Source organism: Pelecanus crispus, chromosome 14 (genome assembly GCF_030463565.1).
Source record: "Pelecanus crispus isolate bPelCri1 chromosome 14, bPelCri1.pri, whole genome shotgun sequence".
Classification (NCBI taxonomy): Eukaryota; Metazoa; Chordata; class Aves; order Pelecaniformes; family Pelecanidae; genus Pelecanus; species Pelecanus crispus.
This window is the reverse complement of record NC_134656.1, coordinates 14,836,272-14,854,148: the sequence shown is the minus strand read 5'-3', so window position 1 is coordinate 14,854,148 and position 17,877 is coordinate 14,836,272. Positions and strand designations below refer to the sequence as shown.

The window sequence follows — 17,877 nt, the reverse complement described above, 5'->3', positions numbered from 1 at the left end:
AAAATATGCCTACATTTTTTAACACTGTTTGGATAGAAAATGTCTGCTGTAACCTCACAGTGATACAGAGCTGAAGCAGTAGTGCTTGGGGGATCTTAAATTGAATTATTCCTGTGACTTCAGCCATAATACGAAACAGATATGCTGAATATGTAGGATCTCGGGTCATCATTAAGATTGTTCTAGACATAAGGCCTTGTAAAACGTCTGTGATATCATAAAAGGGGAATTAGGGTATCACAGTGTTTGAAAGAATGTTCAGAAACAACATGGAGACTGAAATTTGGGGAAATTAGTTTTGTTTTTTTACAACTTTTTTATTACCTCTTTATTTCATTATTTTTCTTATAATTGCTGTAAGCCATCTGGGTGGATAATTGAGAATCACCTACGTTGTTTATTCCTGCTTCATTATTGGCTAAACAAAAGCATCTTACTTTACTGTGGGCAGGGAAGCACCTTGTCTGAATCAAAAGTAGTATTTTTCAGAAAACAAATGTGATTGTGGGAAAATGGTTTTACTGGTTTTTGGAAAAAAAAGTGTATTTATTTATCCTGTTTCTTTGTAGAAAAGTTCATACAAACTCACAGTTCTTAGCATCAATCAAAGAAAAATAGAGTAAATTTAAAGAGATCTCATTTTTATGAGGCACCAAAGAGATGAGCAGTGGGTTGATCAATGAGGTGATCAATGGAAATCGATGGAATAATCAGCCCTAATCAGGAATATGGACTAAGTTCAAGTCTTTAACATCCCTAGTAGCTGGACGTCTGGTGTCTGTGCAGGTTTCTTTTATGTTTTCCTTCTCAGAAGATGCAATTTGAAATGAAGTTCTGAAGTCCAGATGTCTTGTTCCTCTAGTGACTGATTGCCCTTGCTTTTGGCAGTGCCAGGTCATGATCTTCTAATAACTATGATTGTGTGTGCTAAATGCAGCAATTAGTAGATGTAGATGCAAACAGAACACACTGCATCCTGTCTTCTCAAATTACCCTGTGGGAGGGTAATGTGCAGGAATACGCACATGCTCAAATGAGATCAGTTACAGCGTCATTAACAAGATTTCAGTTTTTGTTTTCTCACCTCTTCTTTTCTCAACATCGACTAATTTCTCCAGCTTTTTGTTGCACTTTGAAGCTAGCAGAAAGCGATAAATACACAAAAAAAAATTTCCACAACGAAATGTGAGCAAGTGTCCCCCTACTTTTAGACTGCAAAAATGTTATCTTAATATTTTTTATTATTTTTCATCGCTGATTTGCAGGTCACCTTGTCTTAGCTTGTAAACTACATCAGAATCTGTCTTATAATTCCCAGCATTATGTGCTGAGGCTGTGCTCTGAAAATAAAGCTATGTTTTTCCTGCTTCATATATCATCACCAGTAATAAAGATTTTGGATTTCCAGAATAGCTGGCAATTCGAGCTGATTATACCCGAGGCAGAGATGAATGGGGAGCTCTGTTGTACAGCTGCGTTGACTTTGCAGTGCCGACAGTTGTACAGGTTGTGTAGAGGAGTTGATTTCTGAGGGAGAGAGGGGTCAGCGCAGCAAAGAGAGATGCCTCTGGTTTACTGGGATAAACGGTGCTTCAGCCCTACTCCGGGGGCTTTATGGCTGGGAAAGGATGTCCCTAATAGACGTGATTTGTCCTTGGCGATCCAGGAGTTCTTTGAGAGAGTTTGAAGGCAAGATGAACAAAGGGACAGTTTGTCCTGAATATTTAGTTGTTTTTAGACTACACACAGGGTTACTTATATCCAGACAGTGTGGCTGACTTGTATCTTGATGAATGCATGGAAAGGGATCAGAAGGAATCGCTCTTGTGTTTCCCAGTGTGGATCCTGCAGTTGTCCCCTTCCTATGTGCAACGTGAGCGTGAGGAGAAAGGCACGACGGGACCGTGCGTTTCTGCTCAGGCCACGGAGGGTCTGTCACAGATGGAACAGATTTTCTCCAAGAGCAAATTCAGACTTTCGCAGTGTTCATCTTATTGCTTGAGGATGGAATGAGGCGCTCAGCAGTGCATTTGCTAGGCTGTTGTTTCCAGAGCACAGACAGCATCCATATTAATGTAGCATTGTTACACACAGTAATTTATGCAGTATTCGTTACACCTGAGACATGTACAAGAGCATGTAAAGACATAAAGTGCTAAGGAAACCCTGCAGCAGATTACCACCTGACAAAGTCAGCTTTTTAACTAAAGCAACGCATTAAGATTTGGGCGGCAATCGTGCACCAGACAGAAGCAATCCATGCCAATAAGGGCTGTGGAACGAGGAGCTGGGGATACCAGAAAGGATGTGTTTTCAGCGGAAGCGGCCTGAGAAGGCTGCCGAGTTTGATCTTTTAGTTAAGCCAAATACAACATTGCTGTTCCGATCCAAACTCCTGTTTACGCAGATCTGCAGGCTCTGATGTGGACTGAACAAAAGCGTTGGGTTTTATCCCAGCTCTGCAATGAAGAACGGCGGTGGTGTGGGCCGTGTTTGAATAGCTCGTTTGGCAGAGCTAGCCATACAGCATGCTGGTTTGCTTCACATGCGTATCAGAGCGCTGAAATATTCAAATCACTACTTCGGTGTCTGTTTGCCATGTGTTTAAATAAATACCCAATTTGCAAAATTTGCAGTAATGGTGCATGAAAATTAGATGTAGTGTTGCATGTACTTTTGACCCAAGGCTTGTCTGCCTATTACAGATCAGGTCATTTAACTGGTAAATTCTATTGGTTAATCAGGCAGCTACATGGGACCCATCGCTCACACATCAAGTGTGGAGAAACGTGTTGTCACTCTTAACTTCTCAACAGTGAGAGAAGCAGCTGTATGCAAGTCCATTAGTATGGAGTGTTTTATGCAACTAAAACTGTTGGTATTTTCAGAGATGAAGTGTAAGAAAAACGCTTATTTGTTTTAGTACCGTTTTAAAGGAATGTATATTTATTTTAGATGGGTAAATTACACACCTTGATGTTTTCCTATATTTCTTCCTTTATTTTTCAGGAAACAAAAATCAACTGTGTCCGTCTGGCAACAAAAGGTATGTGGATCTCCTTTTACTGCAAAGCACAATGCCAGTAATGTAAAAGCTGCAGTGGTGACACAACTTGACTACAGTTACTATTCAAAGAACAAGCCTCTTTCTTTAAATTTTTTTTTTTTTTTTTTTTAAAGGAAGATTACAAAGGCAGAACAACAATTTCCAGAGCCACTTCACTGTATGTGTGGACTCTGTTATTTTTTTAAGACAGGGTATCTGTCTCTGGTTCCGCCTTTCCCTTATTCTGTCAACAGCTTTCTTGTCCTGAAGACTGTTCTTGCTATTGGCAAAATGTCACTGAAAAAGCTTCCTGTTAACTTTGTTCTCTCTGCAACTGTATAAAGTAGATAAGTAAGAAGAGATCTCTTATAAGCCTAACCTTGAACACAGTGGGGCACAGTTCTTATACCACACAATGTTCGTGGTATAATTCAACAGAGTAGAGTACATTCTTTATTTTCATTGCAATTAGTTCAGAATAGACCAAACTGGTAAGTCAAATAGACCAGACTGAGAAAACAGGCGACAAATATTGCTAAGATGCAATGCTCCGATCCCCAGGTTGCTTCACAAGGTGTAGCTCTTGAGGGACCAATGATGACAATGTCCGGGTTCCTTCTTGCAGTTTAGAGTTGCTTTTAACAACTCTTCTAAGGACTTCAACATCACCCCAGGGGCTACTTTGCCAGCAAAGGTGTCAGAAAGCAATTTACTTGTAACACAAACAGAGGAGTAGCTGTAAAGAGACTTCCTCAACACATGTCCTAGTCTCAAAATGAGCTGTAAGGAAATGATAGGGTAATGGGCTGTACTACAGGTAGCTCTCCATTTCCAAATCTCAGTGTTGCATCTTGTGCTCTTGCTGCTTTGCTGTAATGTGGAATAACAGCATTACTGCCTGTGGAGTCTTTCCAGAGTTGAACAAAAATTGACAGGAACCTATGACCCTTTTTTCTTTGAGGCATCATCCCATTTTTTCCATTCTTTTCACTCCTTTCTGTCTTCTGGCGGTAACAGAAGTTAATTACTTCTAGGTACTTTATCCTGATCACTCCTGCATCTGCTCTTACAGAGGAGTTGGGAGGGATCAAAGAAGCCCCAGCTAACAGTTGTTGGGTAGCAGAAGAGGACTTTTTCCACCTTTGTACAGAGACATCCCCCAGCCTGTTACAGAAAGTCATGCACTGGGATGGCAGGTGCTGCATGAAGTTCCCACCTGTGCAGCTGTTTTCACTGCTGAGACCCAATATGCAAACTGGTGGGGCTGTAGGCAGTTGTGTCACCACTGAAAGCCAAGGAGGATGAGCCATTTCTCCCCTTTCCCCCTTTCATCTGTGGCTCTGGTCCTCCCCATATCCTCTTGTTGCTTTCCTTTCTAAAAGTTCCTTGTAAAATCTTCATTTAATTCATTTATCTGGGCTACAAACATTCTATGTGTCTCGGTCTCCCCTCCTTCCCCCTCAGTTTTTCCAGCTGGTAGTGACGTCGCCATTTTGGATATCTTCTTTTGGCTTTCTGGTGGTAGAAAGAGAAAGAGCAGGACTGGGTAAGATGAGTCTGGGTGAAATGAGTCTCCTCAGGGTTTTGCCAGAGCATGACTAGAGGTCTCTTCATGAGATCAGAGAAACTGGATTCATTTATTTTTGGAAACTTGTAGTTTCTTCTGTTTCAGTCGTTCCTTTTTCTGGAGTGGGTGGAAGAATGTTGTCATGCTAGCAGAAAAGATTATTTGCTCTGTGACTATTCCAAGAAAAATAAAAACCCTACGTAGCTTGAAAAGTCCCATTCTTGCACAACCTTTTGATTTGCACTGTCCAATTTGGGTACTTCAGAAAAGTGTCACATAAGTGTTTGACCTTGAGTTGACTTCTGCAAACTGATTTAATTTTCATTAACCTGTTAGGTCACCAAGAAGAGTGACCTTCATCCTGTCATTTCTGAATGCTGTCTCTTTTTAAAAAAGGATCTCTTACTAATATTAATTTGATAAGAGATAAAAGAGGAATGGTAGAGCCTGAGGATGACTGGAGCCACTGTTTTTTGGTGATCTTATTCTTTAGGATTCTTGATTGACGTGAATGGAAAAGGACAAGAAATGATGGCAGTTCTAGTGTTTAGTCTCACTGTCTCAACGGATATCACTTTCGATTTATAGGCAGATGTCTTATTTCTATACACGGAGTGTGGAAATCTCTGTGGAAATTTTCTTTTTCTTGTCCTCACCCCGTGAATAGCAATGTTGTATTTCTCAGTGCCTGACCATTAACAAGGACAGTGGAATATACACAGCTGTGGCTAATTTTATGCCATTTTAGCTCTTCAAAGGTACAGTATTGCCTGCAGCTCACAAGAAAGGTAGCATCACAAGCAAATTTGTAGTCTTGATAACGTAACAGTATCTTCCGTTGCTGGCATCTGTGAACTATAAGCAGCTGAGCACTAGCTGAACAATGTGGTTCTGTGGTTTGGAGCTTTCCCACAGTTTCAGATTTCCATATGTCATGAGGCTGAATTCCCACCATACGTTAACTCCATATGAATAGAAGGAGTCAGGCACTCGACATCCCAGCCCCTGAAGAAGGGTCTCATCTCTGCGCTCTCTCTGCTGTGCAACAATGGACAGAGACACTCACGAAACTATGATTACATTGTGACCTGATCAAAGGCTGATAGCCGGGATGTTCTAGCTGACCTACTGCATCTGTGCTGTCTTTTTTTCTACTCATTATATTGATTATCTTTAATGGCATTGCCCTGTATTCACCTTTATTTGCGTTGTTGTCTTTCTGAGGAGAGAATGAGCGAACCTGTAGTCTGCCTTGAAGGAAATCATCAGAGCTGCTAGCAAAGATACCACTGTGGTGTCTTTAGTAAGAGTTAGGAAAAAAAAAAACCCAACTTTTTTGGAGTGGGGGCTAATCTCAGCATTGACAGCTTAAAAGCTCCACTTTGAGTTGGTACCAGAGAAAAAGCATATTTTGTTTTGACTCAAGAAAATAAATACATGCTACTGGTGCCAGACTAAACATTCGTTTTGGGCTATAGGCCTAATTTTTCCATTCCTAGGCATCTGACAGTGCAGTAGCTCCATTAACGTTAGTGAAATGGGTTCCGATTTACACCAATGACAGGAAGATTAAGATCAAGACATGTTTAAGCAAGGCAAGTATTCTCTTGCAGTACTGGATTAACAAGGGCAGTAAATGTGAGTGTGGGAGTAATTAGGCAATAAAATGTGTTAGGCAGTGTGTTACTGGGGGATTATAACACATCTTGGGTGTTGCTGCAAGGCACCTGTTCAGAAGCTGAGCAGTTTTAATTACTTGAGAGACGCATGAGGCGGTTCCACTGTCGCTACTTCAGCAGGCTGGGAGGCAATTTGCTTTGTATGTCCCATTGCCTCAAAACCAAGCAAATGAAAGTAGACAACTCTTTAAAAAGTGTTTTAGTCCGTTAAAGAGAGTTTTGGAGATTTCCCAGTTTTCTCTCCTCCCCTTTTAGCAAGAAATATGGTTCAGATCAGCCCTTTTTCAGTGCAGTTCGGCTCCACGCAGGAGTTGTTTCCCATCTCTCCTGGTGGTGCACTCTTCTGCATGGTTTTCTGCCTGCCACTCCTGTTTAGACAGACTTGATTCTTGTGGTTGCAAGAAAGATCTCTCAAATCTTTGTGTATTGGCTTATTAAATGTTGGGTGGGTGTTCAGCATCTCAGAGCACTAGGTCATGACACCAGTAGTGCATCCTCCAAAGCAGAGCTAGTAGATACCCAGCTGGGCAAGCACATCTGCTGAGCTCATTTCCTTCCATCCAGTGTCTCCGTGTAAGAGCTGGCTGATGCCAGTGGAAAGGGCCAGTGGCAGGGACTCATCGTCAGCCTTTGCTGTGGTGACATTTGACAATCCATCAGAAAGCTCTCTGCGTTTGTCCAGTCTGTGTAGCCATTTCACATTTTGCCAGCATGTTTTAAATCCACAAGCATTATTAACCTTTTCTATCTACGTATGTATTTATTTTCAGGTTCATTGGTCTCAGATTTCTTACCACTTCCAGCCATAAACATCTCCCTCACATGGGCTACTCCTCTTTTTTAAACTACTGGAGTAATGTTGTCTTTCACAGCATTAGTCACTTGGATGCATATCATGAGCATAAAACACTCTTTAAAAATAAGTTTCTAATTGAACCCCGATTTACCAGCTCTCTGCCATACAATTTTCATTCAGCCACTTTATTTATTAGTTTTGCCATTTGGTTTACTTGATAGCATTTGTTTTACTATGTCCCATTCTTTCTGAATTAACTGACTCGTTCTCCCTGTCTTAAAGCAACATATTTATATTGACACTTTATTAGAGAAAATTGCAACCTCTTACCAAGGGAGAGCGATTACCTCTTGTATTCTTAAAGTGCATTGAATTAATTTCACAGAAACCAAGGCAGAGGGCTCATTAATGGTTCCTTATCTCCTGATACTCATTTCTTCTTTCTTTAAAATGTGAGTTCTTACAAATGAAAGAATGGAACTTTAATAATCATTATGAGGTACATTTTTATTTTTTTCCTTTTTTTTCTTGTGCATGCTGCCTTGGAACGATTTTGCTTGTTCTTAGCAGTAATAGGTAGGCAACAGGTGACCACGCGAAACCCGCCCAGCCTCTTGAGCACAGGTGATTATCAGTTCAGGAAAAGAAAAACTGTTCAAACTTCCAGAAGTCTGAGCAGCTTCATGACTTCTTGTTTCATATTTGGTTTGCATGGGAAAATACGTTTACCATTATTCTAACTACAGTATAAAGGGGGCACTCCTTACGCGGCACTCCTTGTGCGCTGAAGTGAATGCATACCTGTGCAGAGGGTCATCTGGAGGTCCAGACACCACTTCAATCTTCACAGGAGCACTTGAGCATGACTGAAGAGCCCCATGGATCCCTTGCTGGCCCTCTGCAGAGGCTGAATATCTCCCTGAGCATGCGGGGAGATGACCTTGCATTTTTGAATTAAAGTAGCTACGGCATTTTCTGGGGCTGATTATTACACTTAGTCTTAGACAGCTGAGTCCTGCTGCTGAAGAAATGATGACAGGAAAATGAAAACTCGATTCTGTCAATCCTCTGAAACTTCTGCTGGAATCAGAGACGTTGCAGAATCGAGCCCCAGTAGCACTGTGTAAAGTAACTCACAGTTCGCTAGTGGGGAGGTTCAGAACTTCTCAAGGGTTTTGCAGTTTCCATCAGAATGAACTTGAATGTCTGTGTATCATAAACTTGCCTCGTTGTGTATAACACTGGGACCAGTACCATCGTTTCACTCCAGAAAATTTAACTATAGAGAGGAAATCCCGTCAGCTGGTGGGAAGAGTCTCTTCTACTTTAGCATGATGTGCATAGAACAACTTACTGGGATGTGACGGAGTTACGTGTGATTAATACGAAAGGGAGGGGAAAGGAGGGCTGGTTTCCCAGTTTTGGGTTGGATTAAATTTTTGTAGAAATGTTCCTCTCTGACTGCTGCATGGTTATATTTCTATCTAGCTATGACTTCCTCACCCAAGAATTATTTTAATTACACATCAGGGCAGCTGTAATGATACGGGGTAAAAAGGTACTGGGATTACTGTGAGTTCAAATGCCTTTAAGATTGAGAGACATGGTCCTGCTTTTCTGTAGTACATCAGCACTGAAAAAGGGAACTTCCCAGGAGATGAGTGTTTAACAATCTTGAGACCTCAGAAATGAACCTGGGTCTGAAAGGTGGCCAGTGAAATCATGGTGGGGAGACTGCAAAAAAAACAGTGGAAAATGAGGAGGGAAAAATTCCTGCTGTTTACACACCGTTTTGCTGCATATGAAAACTGTTCATTTAATAGCTCTTGCTCCCTCAAATTCATTTAAGAGGTCTCTCTGTTCCTCTCTGAAATATATTCTGGTTTTGCAGACAGATAATGTATTTTTTAAACAGATCTAATCCCAATTCAGATCTGTTTGTTATTGCGTTTTGTCTTCTGATACACTGAAATGTTATTCCTTTGACTGGTTTATTTTGTTTTGTGCTATTTATTTCAGAGGGGTTTATCACACCTTTTAAGTTGAATGCATGAAAATCTTTTGCTTTTCCCCTAAACAAATCTCTGCCTTCTAAAAGTTACTTTTTAGCACAAGTTTGTGTACCACCATAATTAATTGTTAACAACAGACACATTTACGTTGCTCTTACTGACAAATATTCCCCGCTGAGAAGACAACTCAAACTTCCTGGCATGTGGATGCTGACTTAACCCAGTGGGCATCTTGATTTTCACCAAATTTGGTAGCAAGACTTACTTACAGGGATTTTAGATATTGGCTTTAGGGGCTTTCTTAACCCAGGGAGCTAATGAACCAACTTTGAATTAATGACGAACCTGGTGCAGAACTGGATGAGGCCACAAGTGAACCGAGTTTGATAACTGCAGCCCAGTTGCTAGAGGACATTGTCTACTCTAGAGCTCTGCTGCGCTGACAGACCCTAATCTTGGGCGCCCCAGTTAAAATAAGCAGTGGGAGGGGAGAGGCTGGGAGAGGCACAGTATTTAAGCTAAAATTTGGGGTAGATTAGCAGCAACAGAATGAAAATATCACCTCTGTAATTCAAAGCATCCCCTGCTAGGATACACTGGGTCGCTTCAGAAAAGAAGGGTCTTTAGAAAAAGCAGAATAAAATTGATTATAGCTGTGTGAGCCAAGTCCTCCTGGAATCAAAGCAGGCATGGATTTACCTGGAGTGCTACGGAGGCTGTTGTCCCCTTACAACACCCGCCTGGTGTGAAAGGATGCTGTTGGCCATGTGCTGTGGCTGTGGCTAGCAGGTTGTGCCATCACTTTTGTTTGCAGATGAACCGGTAGCCAGCCAAAGGAGGGGAAGAAAGGAGGTAGTTGGACATTATAGCCAGAAGTGAAGGTCAAATCAGAAAGGATTTGTTTTGGTTTATTTAGTTTTAACACAAGGAGCAACGCCTGATGACTTGCTTTGTTAAATTCAGAGGTGTTTGGGGTTTTTTTTCCCTCTTTCTTCTGCTTGAAGGTTTGCAGGAAGAACTGTCTGCATGTCCCCTGAAGCTGTCTGCACAGGGGCTGAGAGATGGGGCAGAGGAGGGGCAGCTGCGGGTGGAGGGCTGTTACATTTCAGAGGACAGCAGTGTTGCATGTTCCTAACCTTCAAACGCTTACACCAACTGATTTGGCTAGTCAGTATTTCTTCCCCGTTTCCTGATACCTGGAGGTGCTTTCTAAGGTGTATCAGCTGCTGGTCAGGTACTGTGGATCACTTAAAAAGGTTTTCATAAACAGATGATCATTGTCAGTGTCCTTAAATAGCACTTCCAAAGGCATGACAAACCCAAGGCTATTACAAATACATTTTGCCTCTGTTTCCTTCCATAGATTTTTCAATAAGCCAATGTTCAGAAAGAGGGTAATTATTATTAATGCAGTAGCTTCTCAGTTTCTTCCAGGAACTGGACATTTAAAAAACTATACGGTAGCATTAGGATATGTGACAATGTCATGAGAGAGGTAGGTGTGAAAGAGACCTTCCACTGCAGAGGAAAAGAAAAATCTTCATTCAAGACATGCCTGAAAGTGCCGCTTCAACTTGGCAAAGTACAGAAAGTTTCCCAGTATTTTATGCAGCACATGTAGAGCGTATATACACAGACTCCCTAATGCATTGGCCATATGACTCCCTTTTTACTGTAAAATGGTGAGTATCCTCCTTTGCATGCTGCTCGGTCAGCTCAAGGGTGAAGTCTTATTGGGCACGGTTTTTGTAGGCCACTGTGGTACTTAAAGCACCTTTGACCAACCAGGTTCGAAAGGTGGCCTTTCAGTATTCATTTTATACCCACCCTGGACTTTGCTCACTGGTTTTGTGATTTCTGCAGCTGGTGTGCCTGTGGATTTTTAATGATAAGCATGATCAGAGCAGAGTAACTGCTTAGAGGGGACTGGCTGGTGCAAAGGTTAATTAGCTTTTGTTCGTAGGGTGCAACAAGTCTATTATATGCCCGTAGCATTGTCGTGCACTGTAAAGTTTTTGCCTGTATCAGTCAAAAGATTGATCTCCCTGTGTCTGTTTAAGACCATAGAAAAGCTAAGTCACAACTGTAAATTTCAACTTGTTCTAATGGGAATTTTACTTGTTTTCCATTTTTATAATTTCAAGCTAGCATCTAAATAGCTCTGCAAAATTGGAGAGTTAGGATGGAAACATGCTATCACCCTCTGAACCATTGCATCACTTGTAGGCATCACAACAGCTGCTCTTTATCTGAGCTCTTCTTTCAAGTAAATGTAATAACCTTTCTCATTCTTGGGGGCCATATATCTGTCTTTAGCACAAATTAAGTGCTTCTGTTCTGAAGAGAGAGGAACAAAAACAGGCGGAGAAAAGAAAAGCCTTTGTGGTGGATTTGCCTGGAATCTCCAGAATCAATTATTCTTTTACTGCTATTTTTTTAATTCTCATTCAGTTTAGTAATGCTAATCTTGATTCCTCACTGTGTGTTTACCCTCATCCTCCTACAGATTCAACCTGTATGCCTGATAATCCCTCATATAAATTCTGGTCTGTCTTTCTCTCCAGGACTGCTTTGTTTTGCTGCTCTCTCCGCTTACAATATGGTTGAAAGCTTTTGGCTCTCATCATTCTTTCCATTCCTTTTGAGCTTTTTTAAAGAAATGAGAATGTCTCATTGTAGTCTTAAGCCTGTGCTGTTTGCAGTCTTCAATAACTGGAGGCAGAAGATTCGTGTAGTGGCATTATGTGTAGTGATACTGTTGGTGGTATTCATTTTTCTAATGAATTACAACAAAGAAATAGCCAAAGTGGAATCTGTCTTTCAGATATGATGAGCTGTTTCACTTTGTTGGTTTATGATATGCAGAAGCACCGGCATCGTGCATAGCTTTTTTTAGTCCCGGTACTCTGGTATACACTGCTGAAGGATGAAAACTAGCCTGTCTTCCACAACTCACGCATGCGGCCAGCTGACGCAGAGGGTTGTTGCTGGGTAGTGCTGGCTAACAGGTATTCCGGATCAAGATATAAAATCGTGCCCTTCCACCTTTATCTCAACGTTATCATTCTTAGAGATAGCTGTCTACCCTTGTGTTTGTGTATCGGAGACTATGTTTCAGAGGTAGAGATATAATCAGGATCTGAAAACATAAGGGAAAACATTTTTACATGCAGAGATGCTTTAATCATTTGTAGGCCACTTGCATAGAAAGAACCATTAAAAAAAAAAGAAAAAAGAAAAAGAAAAGGAAATAATGTTTACAAGTGATTTGAGAATAACTGTCTTTTGAAAATAAGCCTCTAGGTCTATTAGGAAATTTTACATTCAGCATGCTGCCTGGCCATTATGTGCTACAAAGAAATTACTCTGATTGAGCCGCTCATTTTAACTCATAATGACTTTCAACCCATTATTTTTCATTAATTTTTCTGGGTTAAATAATGCTTTGAAGCAATGTTTTTTGTTTCAAGAGCAACTTTCCATCTGAAGAAGTTGTATTGTTAGGTGTTACAAATTTGAAACCAGACCTAGTCTTTGCCAGACTTGCTTGTCCCCTTTCTGGGTCTTTCCTGTCATTTGGCCGTGGCTGAACCTCCCATTCATTGTGTTGCATCTCTCATTTTGTCCCTCATTTATACTTGCACTGCCTTTTTCTTGCCCCCGGGTATTTGACCCGGCTGTCCTTAGAGCCATTTTGTTTGCTTTCTCTTCTCCTGCTGTTGTGGTATCGGATGCTCCTCTCTCCTACGCAGTGGCACGGCTGCTGATGGTTGTGGTGCCACTGCCATCGCAGGACTTTGTTCTTTACGCCTCGCCGGTATCAAATCTCCCATAAATATCCATCTTTTCCTCCTGCCTATGGCTCTTTTGAATTCTTTTTCCTGTCAGTTAGGTTTTTTTAATGCAATATTGTAATTGCTGCTTTAAATAAAGAACGTTTCAAATTACAGTTTTTGAAATAGGTTTTATAGCAGAAACCTGTATTATCAGTCCTGCTTAGCCACACGCACTCAATAATCATTCTTTCCTGGATGTTCTTCAGTGTGCCACCTCCACAGAGAAGGTCACTTTCTATCTGGTGGCTATTGTTTTCAAATAATATATCTGTGCATAAATTGCTGGGTGAAAGACTGCCATGGTATCTTTCACTTAGCTGCTGTTGCTGTTCCTCCCTCCTGTCCCCATCCGTGAGAGCTTGCGTGGTCTGATGGGATTGCCGCAGGGTGTCAGTCCAGAAATGTCAGTCCTTAGCTCTGCTGTGGGGTGCCTGTGATGCCAAAGGCATATCCTTACTCTTCCCAGATCTCTAAAGTAAATAACAAAATTTATTACTTACCTTGCATGAGTATTAAGAGGATTTAAAGTACGTATGAATATCGCTGTAGGAGCGTATAGCGCTATATATGAACACTTGCTGGTAAGTGGATGATTTTTCTCTTTCTTAGGATTTTGAGAAGGTTCTCCTCTTTAGTTATAACTGGCAAAATCTTGAGTTTAGGCTGTTGGAATCACTTGCAAACCATCTCCCAGATCAAAGTAGCTAAACACGTCATCTATTCCTTCTGGACAGAAATACTTTCAGCTGAAGAAATCTTCTGAAAGATTTAACTCTAGAGTACAAATGGCAGCCCTCTATACTGAACTTAATTTTGGATTTCAAAATTCTTGTCCTTAAGTTATCTGCAGGGCCAGTTTTAACCATGATATGAAGCAAGGAAGAATTTAAAAGGCTGAAGGCCACAAGGAGCTGGGACAGTATGAAACCATGCTTCCAGTAGTTGCACCTTACTGAACTGAACTGGGATTTAGGTATCTATGAATCCACAGCAGGATAGCCGGGTTAGACCATGGGTGCCTGTGAGTCCGTTACTAAAAAAAAATAAAAAAACCTCAGTGCTTGATGATTCATCAACCTGGCTTCTCATGGGCTGATGAGGCAGGCGACTCTGGGAAAGAACCCATTTGCCCCTGCTCTGCTCTCTCTGCCCCTCTGCAGCATCACCAGAACAGTATCTCCCATGACTGGACCAAGGGGAGCCTACTGACGAAGGCTTCTTCCTCCAGCTCCGGGAGGCTTTGCGCTTGCAGACTCTCGTCCTGCTGGGGGACTTCAACCACCCTGACATTTTCTGGAAAAACAAGCTGAAAGAGTTGGGGTTGTTCAGCCTGAAGAGAAGGCTGCATGGAGACCTTATTGTGGCCTTCCAGTACTTAAAGGGGGCCTACAGGAAGGATGGGGACAATCATTTTAGCAAGGTCTGTTGTGACAGGACAAGGAGTAATGGTTTTAAACTAAAGAAGAATAGATTTAGACTGGATATAAGGAAGACATTTTTTACACTGAGGGTGGTGAGGCACTGGCAGAGGTTGCCCAGAGAGGCGGTGGAGGCCCCATCCCCAGAACCATCCCAGGCCAGGCTGGACGGGGCTCTGAGCACCCTGCTCTGGTTAAAGCTGTCCCTGGCACTGCAGGGGTTGGGCTGGGGGAGCTCTAAAGGTCCCTTCCCACCCAAAGCGTTCTATGGTTCTATGAATGTGCTGCATGTAACGTGTTCTGTCTCACTGCAAGATCCTGGATCTCTGGGAATCTTGAAAGGGGTTGAGAAAGCAAAGTAAATTAGGTTGGTGGGAAAGGACTAAAATCTTGAAATAGCTATGAATGTAAAATGGAGTGCTGGGTGAATACCGATGCGTGTGAGAGTCAGATTCATGCCACTGGTCAAGCTCCTCGGAAAGTGCATTTTGTACAGCACGTAAATGTATATCTCTGAAAGCACTAGCCTGGTCTAGTGGATAATGCACAGATAGGGAGTCAAGGGACCTCCACTCCTCGCTTCTCTGGCACTGTCTTCTATCATTTGCCTTCCTTATTAAGAAAGTAAGGTTAGGGCAGAAAATTGTCCTACTTCATGTTAGTACAGTGTAATGGGGTCCTGGCCTTAGCGGGGGCTCTGGGTGCCACTGAAATACACACAATAATAACAGTGGTGACCTGTTCTATATCCTATTATTCCACTATCCAGCTTCAGTTATGAGGAACAATTTATTCCAGGAAATGTGGTGGAAGTAACCACTAGAAAATATGGTTATAGTTTATTTTCTTTCCCTTTTAATGTCAGCAGTATATAAACATTGTTTTTCAGAAAGAAAAGGGTGGCCCCTCAAGTAGAGTAGTGCAGAGCTCCAAGGGTATTTAAAGACATTTGTATGAAATGGCTATCTGAGCAGTTTTTATGGGCTTCTGTGCTTGGAGGATTTCATATCTGCCTGCATGCCAGTAAAGGAGAGAAGCAAAACCGTATTCTAAAAAAAGTGTTACTCTCAAGAACAGGAGAAGTCATCTTCTGCAAATACAGTAATGGCTCACAGACCTCCTTCTGCCAGAACAGAAACATTCTCCTTACCTATCGCTGGCGGTGGTGCAGGTGGGAGTACAAACAGCCACAGCAGATTTAGGCATCTACAAGGAGAATACGCCAGAATGGCAGAAAAACAAGAGACTTTGGCAGTAACGTTTCATTGCAAAGCTTTAAGAATCCAAGACCCGGGAATTTACTGACACTGTCGATTCCTAGGTGCTGTTAGCTGAGACAACTTACAAATGGTTGGACTAGTAGCCTAAAGGAATTGTTGGCCTTTGCCAAGATAGATAGAAGGAGTTACACAGAAGATTCAAGTGAATCAGTCACCACAGTGTGTAGGTGTCAGGATGGATAATAAGCCTTTATTCTCTTTCTAGAACTGTAGTAGTCTACAATGGGATGAGAAATATCAAATAAAAATACACTGACCACACATTGCCTGTAGTAACAAGCAACAGCCTGGTAAAATCAAACCGATCTAGTGGGTTAGAGGATGGAGTTGACAGCACATTCTTAATTTTTTTTTAACATGGCTCACAATTCATGAGGGTATTCGGATGGTACAGAAATGGAGGGGGTCTGACTGGTGTTTGTAGCAGAAAACTGTTCTCCAACACCAATTATTTAGGGTCACAGGAGTAACTGCAACTCAAGTGAAGGATAATTTGGAGTACTTCTGAGTTTCCCTTTAAACTAATAGAATTTTAGCCATTTTCAGGGAAAAATTGTACCTTTATCATTTATTTTGTTGTGTGATAGTGTTGGGATTGCCTGTATGATGGCATACAGCTCACCTCTTAGGCAGATTTGATTCAAGATTGTAAGATGTTGTCAAATAAAGATGGTAATATGCAACCAATACATTACTTTATTTTCACGCTCAGGAGTCCCATTAATGTATTTCAGACATATGTGCACAGAAATTACCCGTGAACTCTTATCTGAATGAGAAAATTGGTGGATGCAGCAGAGCAGCAGAGTTGTCAGGGACAAAAAGCTGAAAATTGCATGTGTGTTTCAAACAGCCAGCATTTTTGCTTGGTAAATACTGTCTTTTGCTGTGGCAAACTAGATTAACAGCTTAGCTGTAGGAAAAGTGAAATCATATTTTATCACTGCATGTGGTGAGTTTTCTTGGTTTGCATTCATTGTGTCATTGTTCTATGTGTACTCCTCAAAATATGATGAGAGGAGAATATAACACTTTATTCAAGATATATCCTCATCCCTGGAAACCCATCAGCTAAGGGGCCTATTCAGAAAATATCAGAAAGCCCTATATTCAGTTATATGATTTCATCATTGTAACCATTGGGACTCATCCTTGCAGACAGAGATCTTTTAAAGCATATGCAGTTTGATGTGTGGCAAATGGGCAAAAGAATAACCCAGTGAGGTCTTCTACTGTCTCACCAACATATGGACTCGATTGAATATTATCTCCCCAAGCAACTGACTTCATGAACAGAAGTAATTCAGCTTTTCCTGAAGGTCAGCAACACAGAGTTGTTAAAAGAGCAAAAGATTACAGTCTTCTGATGACAGCACTCTGTTTTTACCTTTGATTCCATTTTCCTACTGTGTTTAAGCTGTAGAGGAAGACTTGGCTGACTCCAACAGCAAAGGTGAAGCCCAAGATAAGATTGTGATCTCATGTAACATGAATTCATTTAACTTCATCAAATGCAATGGTGGTATTTTTAGGAGTAGTTAAGTATATCAGGAATATAATAAAGATAAGGCTCATTTAGTCTTTAGAGTAGCCATGATTGAAATCTTGTGGGGCTTTCTAAATCAAGCCGAGTGGTTTAAGCCATATCTGGAAAAATTCTGTGCAGCAAGTAGTGAAGTCAGCAGAGCTAAGGTAAGCACTAGACAAGCAGTCCCAGCAGCGGGGGAGAGCGTAGCATTCTGCAAGGTCCTCAGGTATTGCAGGGGCAAAAGATCCTTGAAGTCAGATCATAACAAGGCAGTAAAAGAAGAAATGCTGTGCAAATAATGTTCCTAAATATGTTTTATTTTTAGGTGCGTAGGCCTTACTCTTAAAAACCCCAAAATTTCAAATAGAAATCATGTTGTCTTGCCTTGGCCACAGAAGACCTCATGCATGGAATACATTAGATGATGCGGAGGGTGCTCTGTGCATTAGATTAATACTTGTTACATGCATAATTGTAACCGTACGTTTACAAAAGCCAGACCTCCAGTATAGTGAGAAATACAACTGTGTTCTGATTTTAGAAGAAAAGAATTTTCGCAAGTGGTGTTATGGGATATGCTACTGCAAACTTTTGCATTTGTTATTTCAATGAGTAAGGATTACACCTCCACTATTAGAGACAAAAATTCTAACTGCTAGTAATTCTCCTGCTCCTGGGTGTATGCTGAGTGTATCAGAAGAGTAAATTCCCCATT

At 41.3% G+C, this 17,877-nt stretch overlaps 1 protein-coding gene across 1 annotated transcript in view; it reads left to right on the top strand.

Moving 5' to 3' along the window:
* Positions 1-17,877, top strand: part of PTPRT (protein tyrosine phosphatase receptor type T) — a 339,432-nt gene that overhangs the window by 249,485 nt on the left and 72,070 nt on the right. Inside the window, exons 12-13 of the mRNA XM_075721369.1 lie at positions 3,010-3,046; positions 7,656-7,712. Of these exons, the coding sequence (XP_075577484.1) occupies positions 3,010-3,046; positions 7,656-7,712 (94 nt within the window). The remainder of the gene's footprint in view (positions 1-3,009; positions 3,047-7,655; positions 7,713-17,877) is intronic.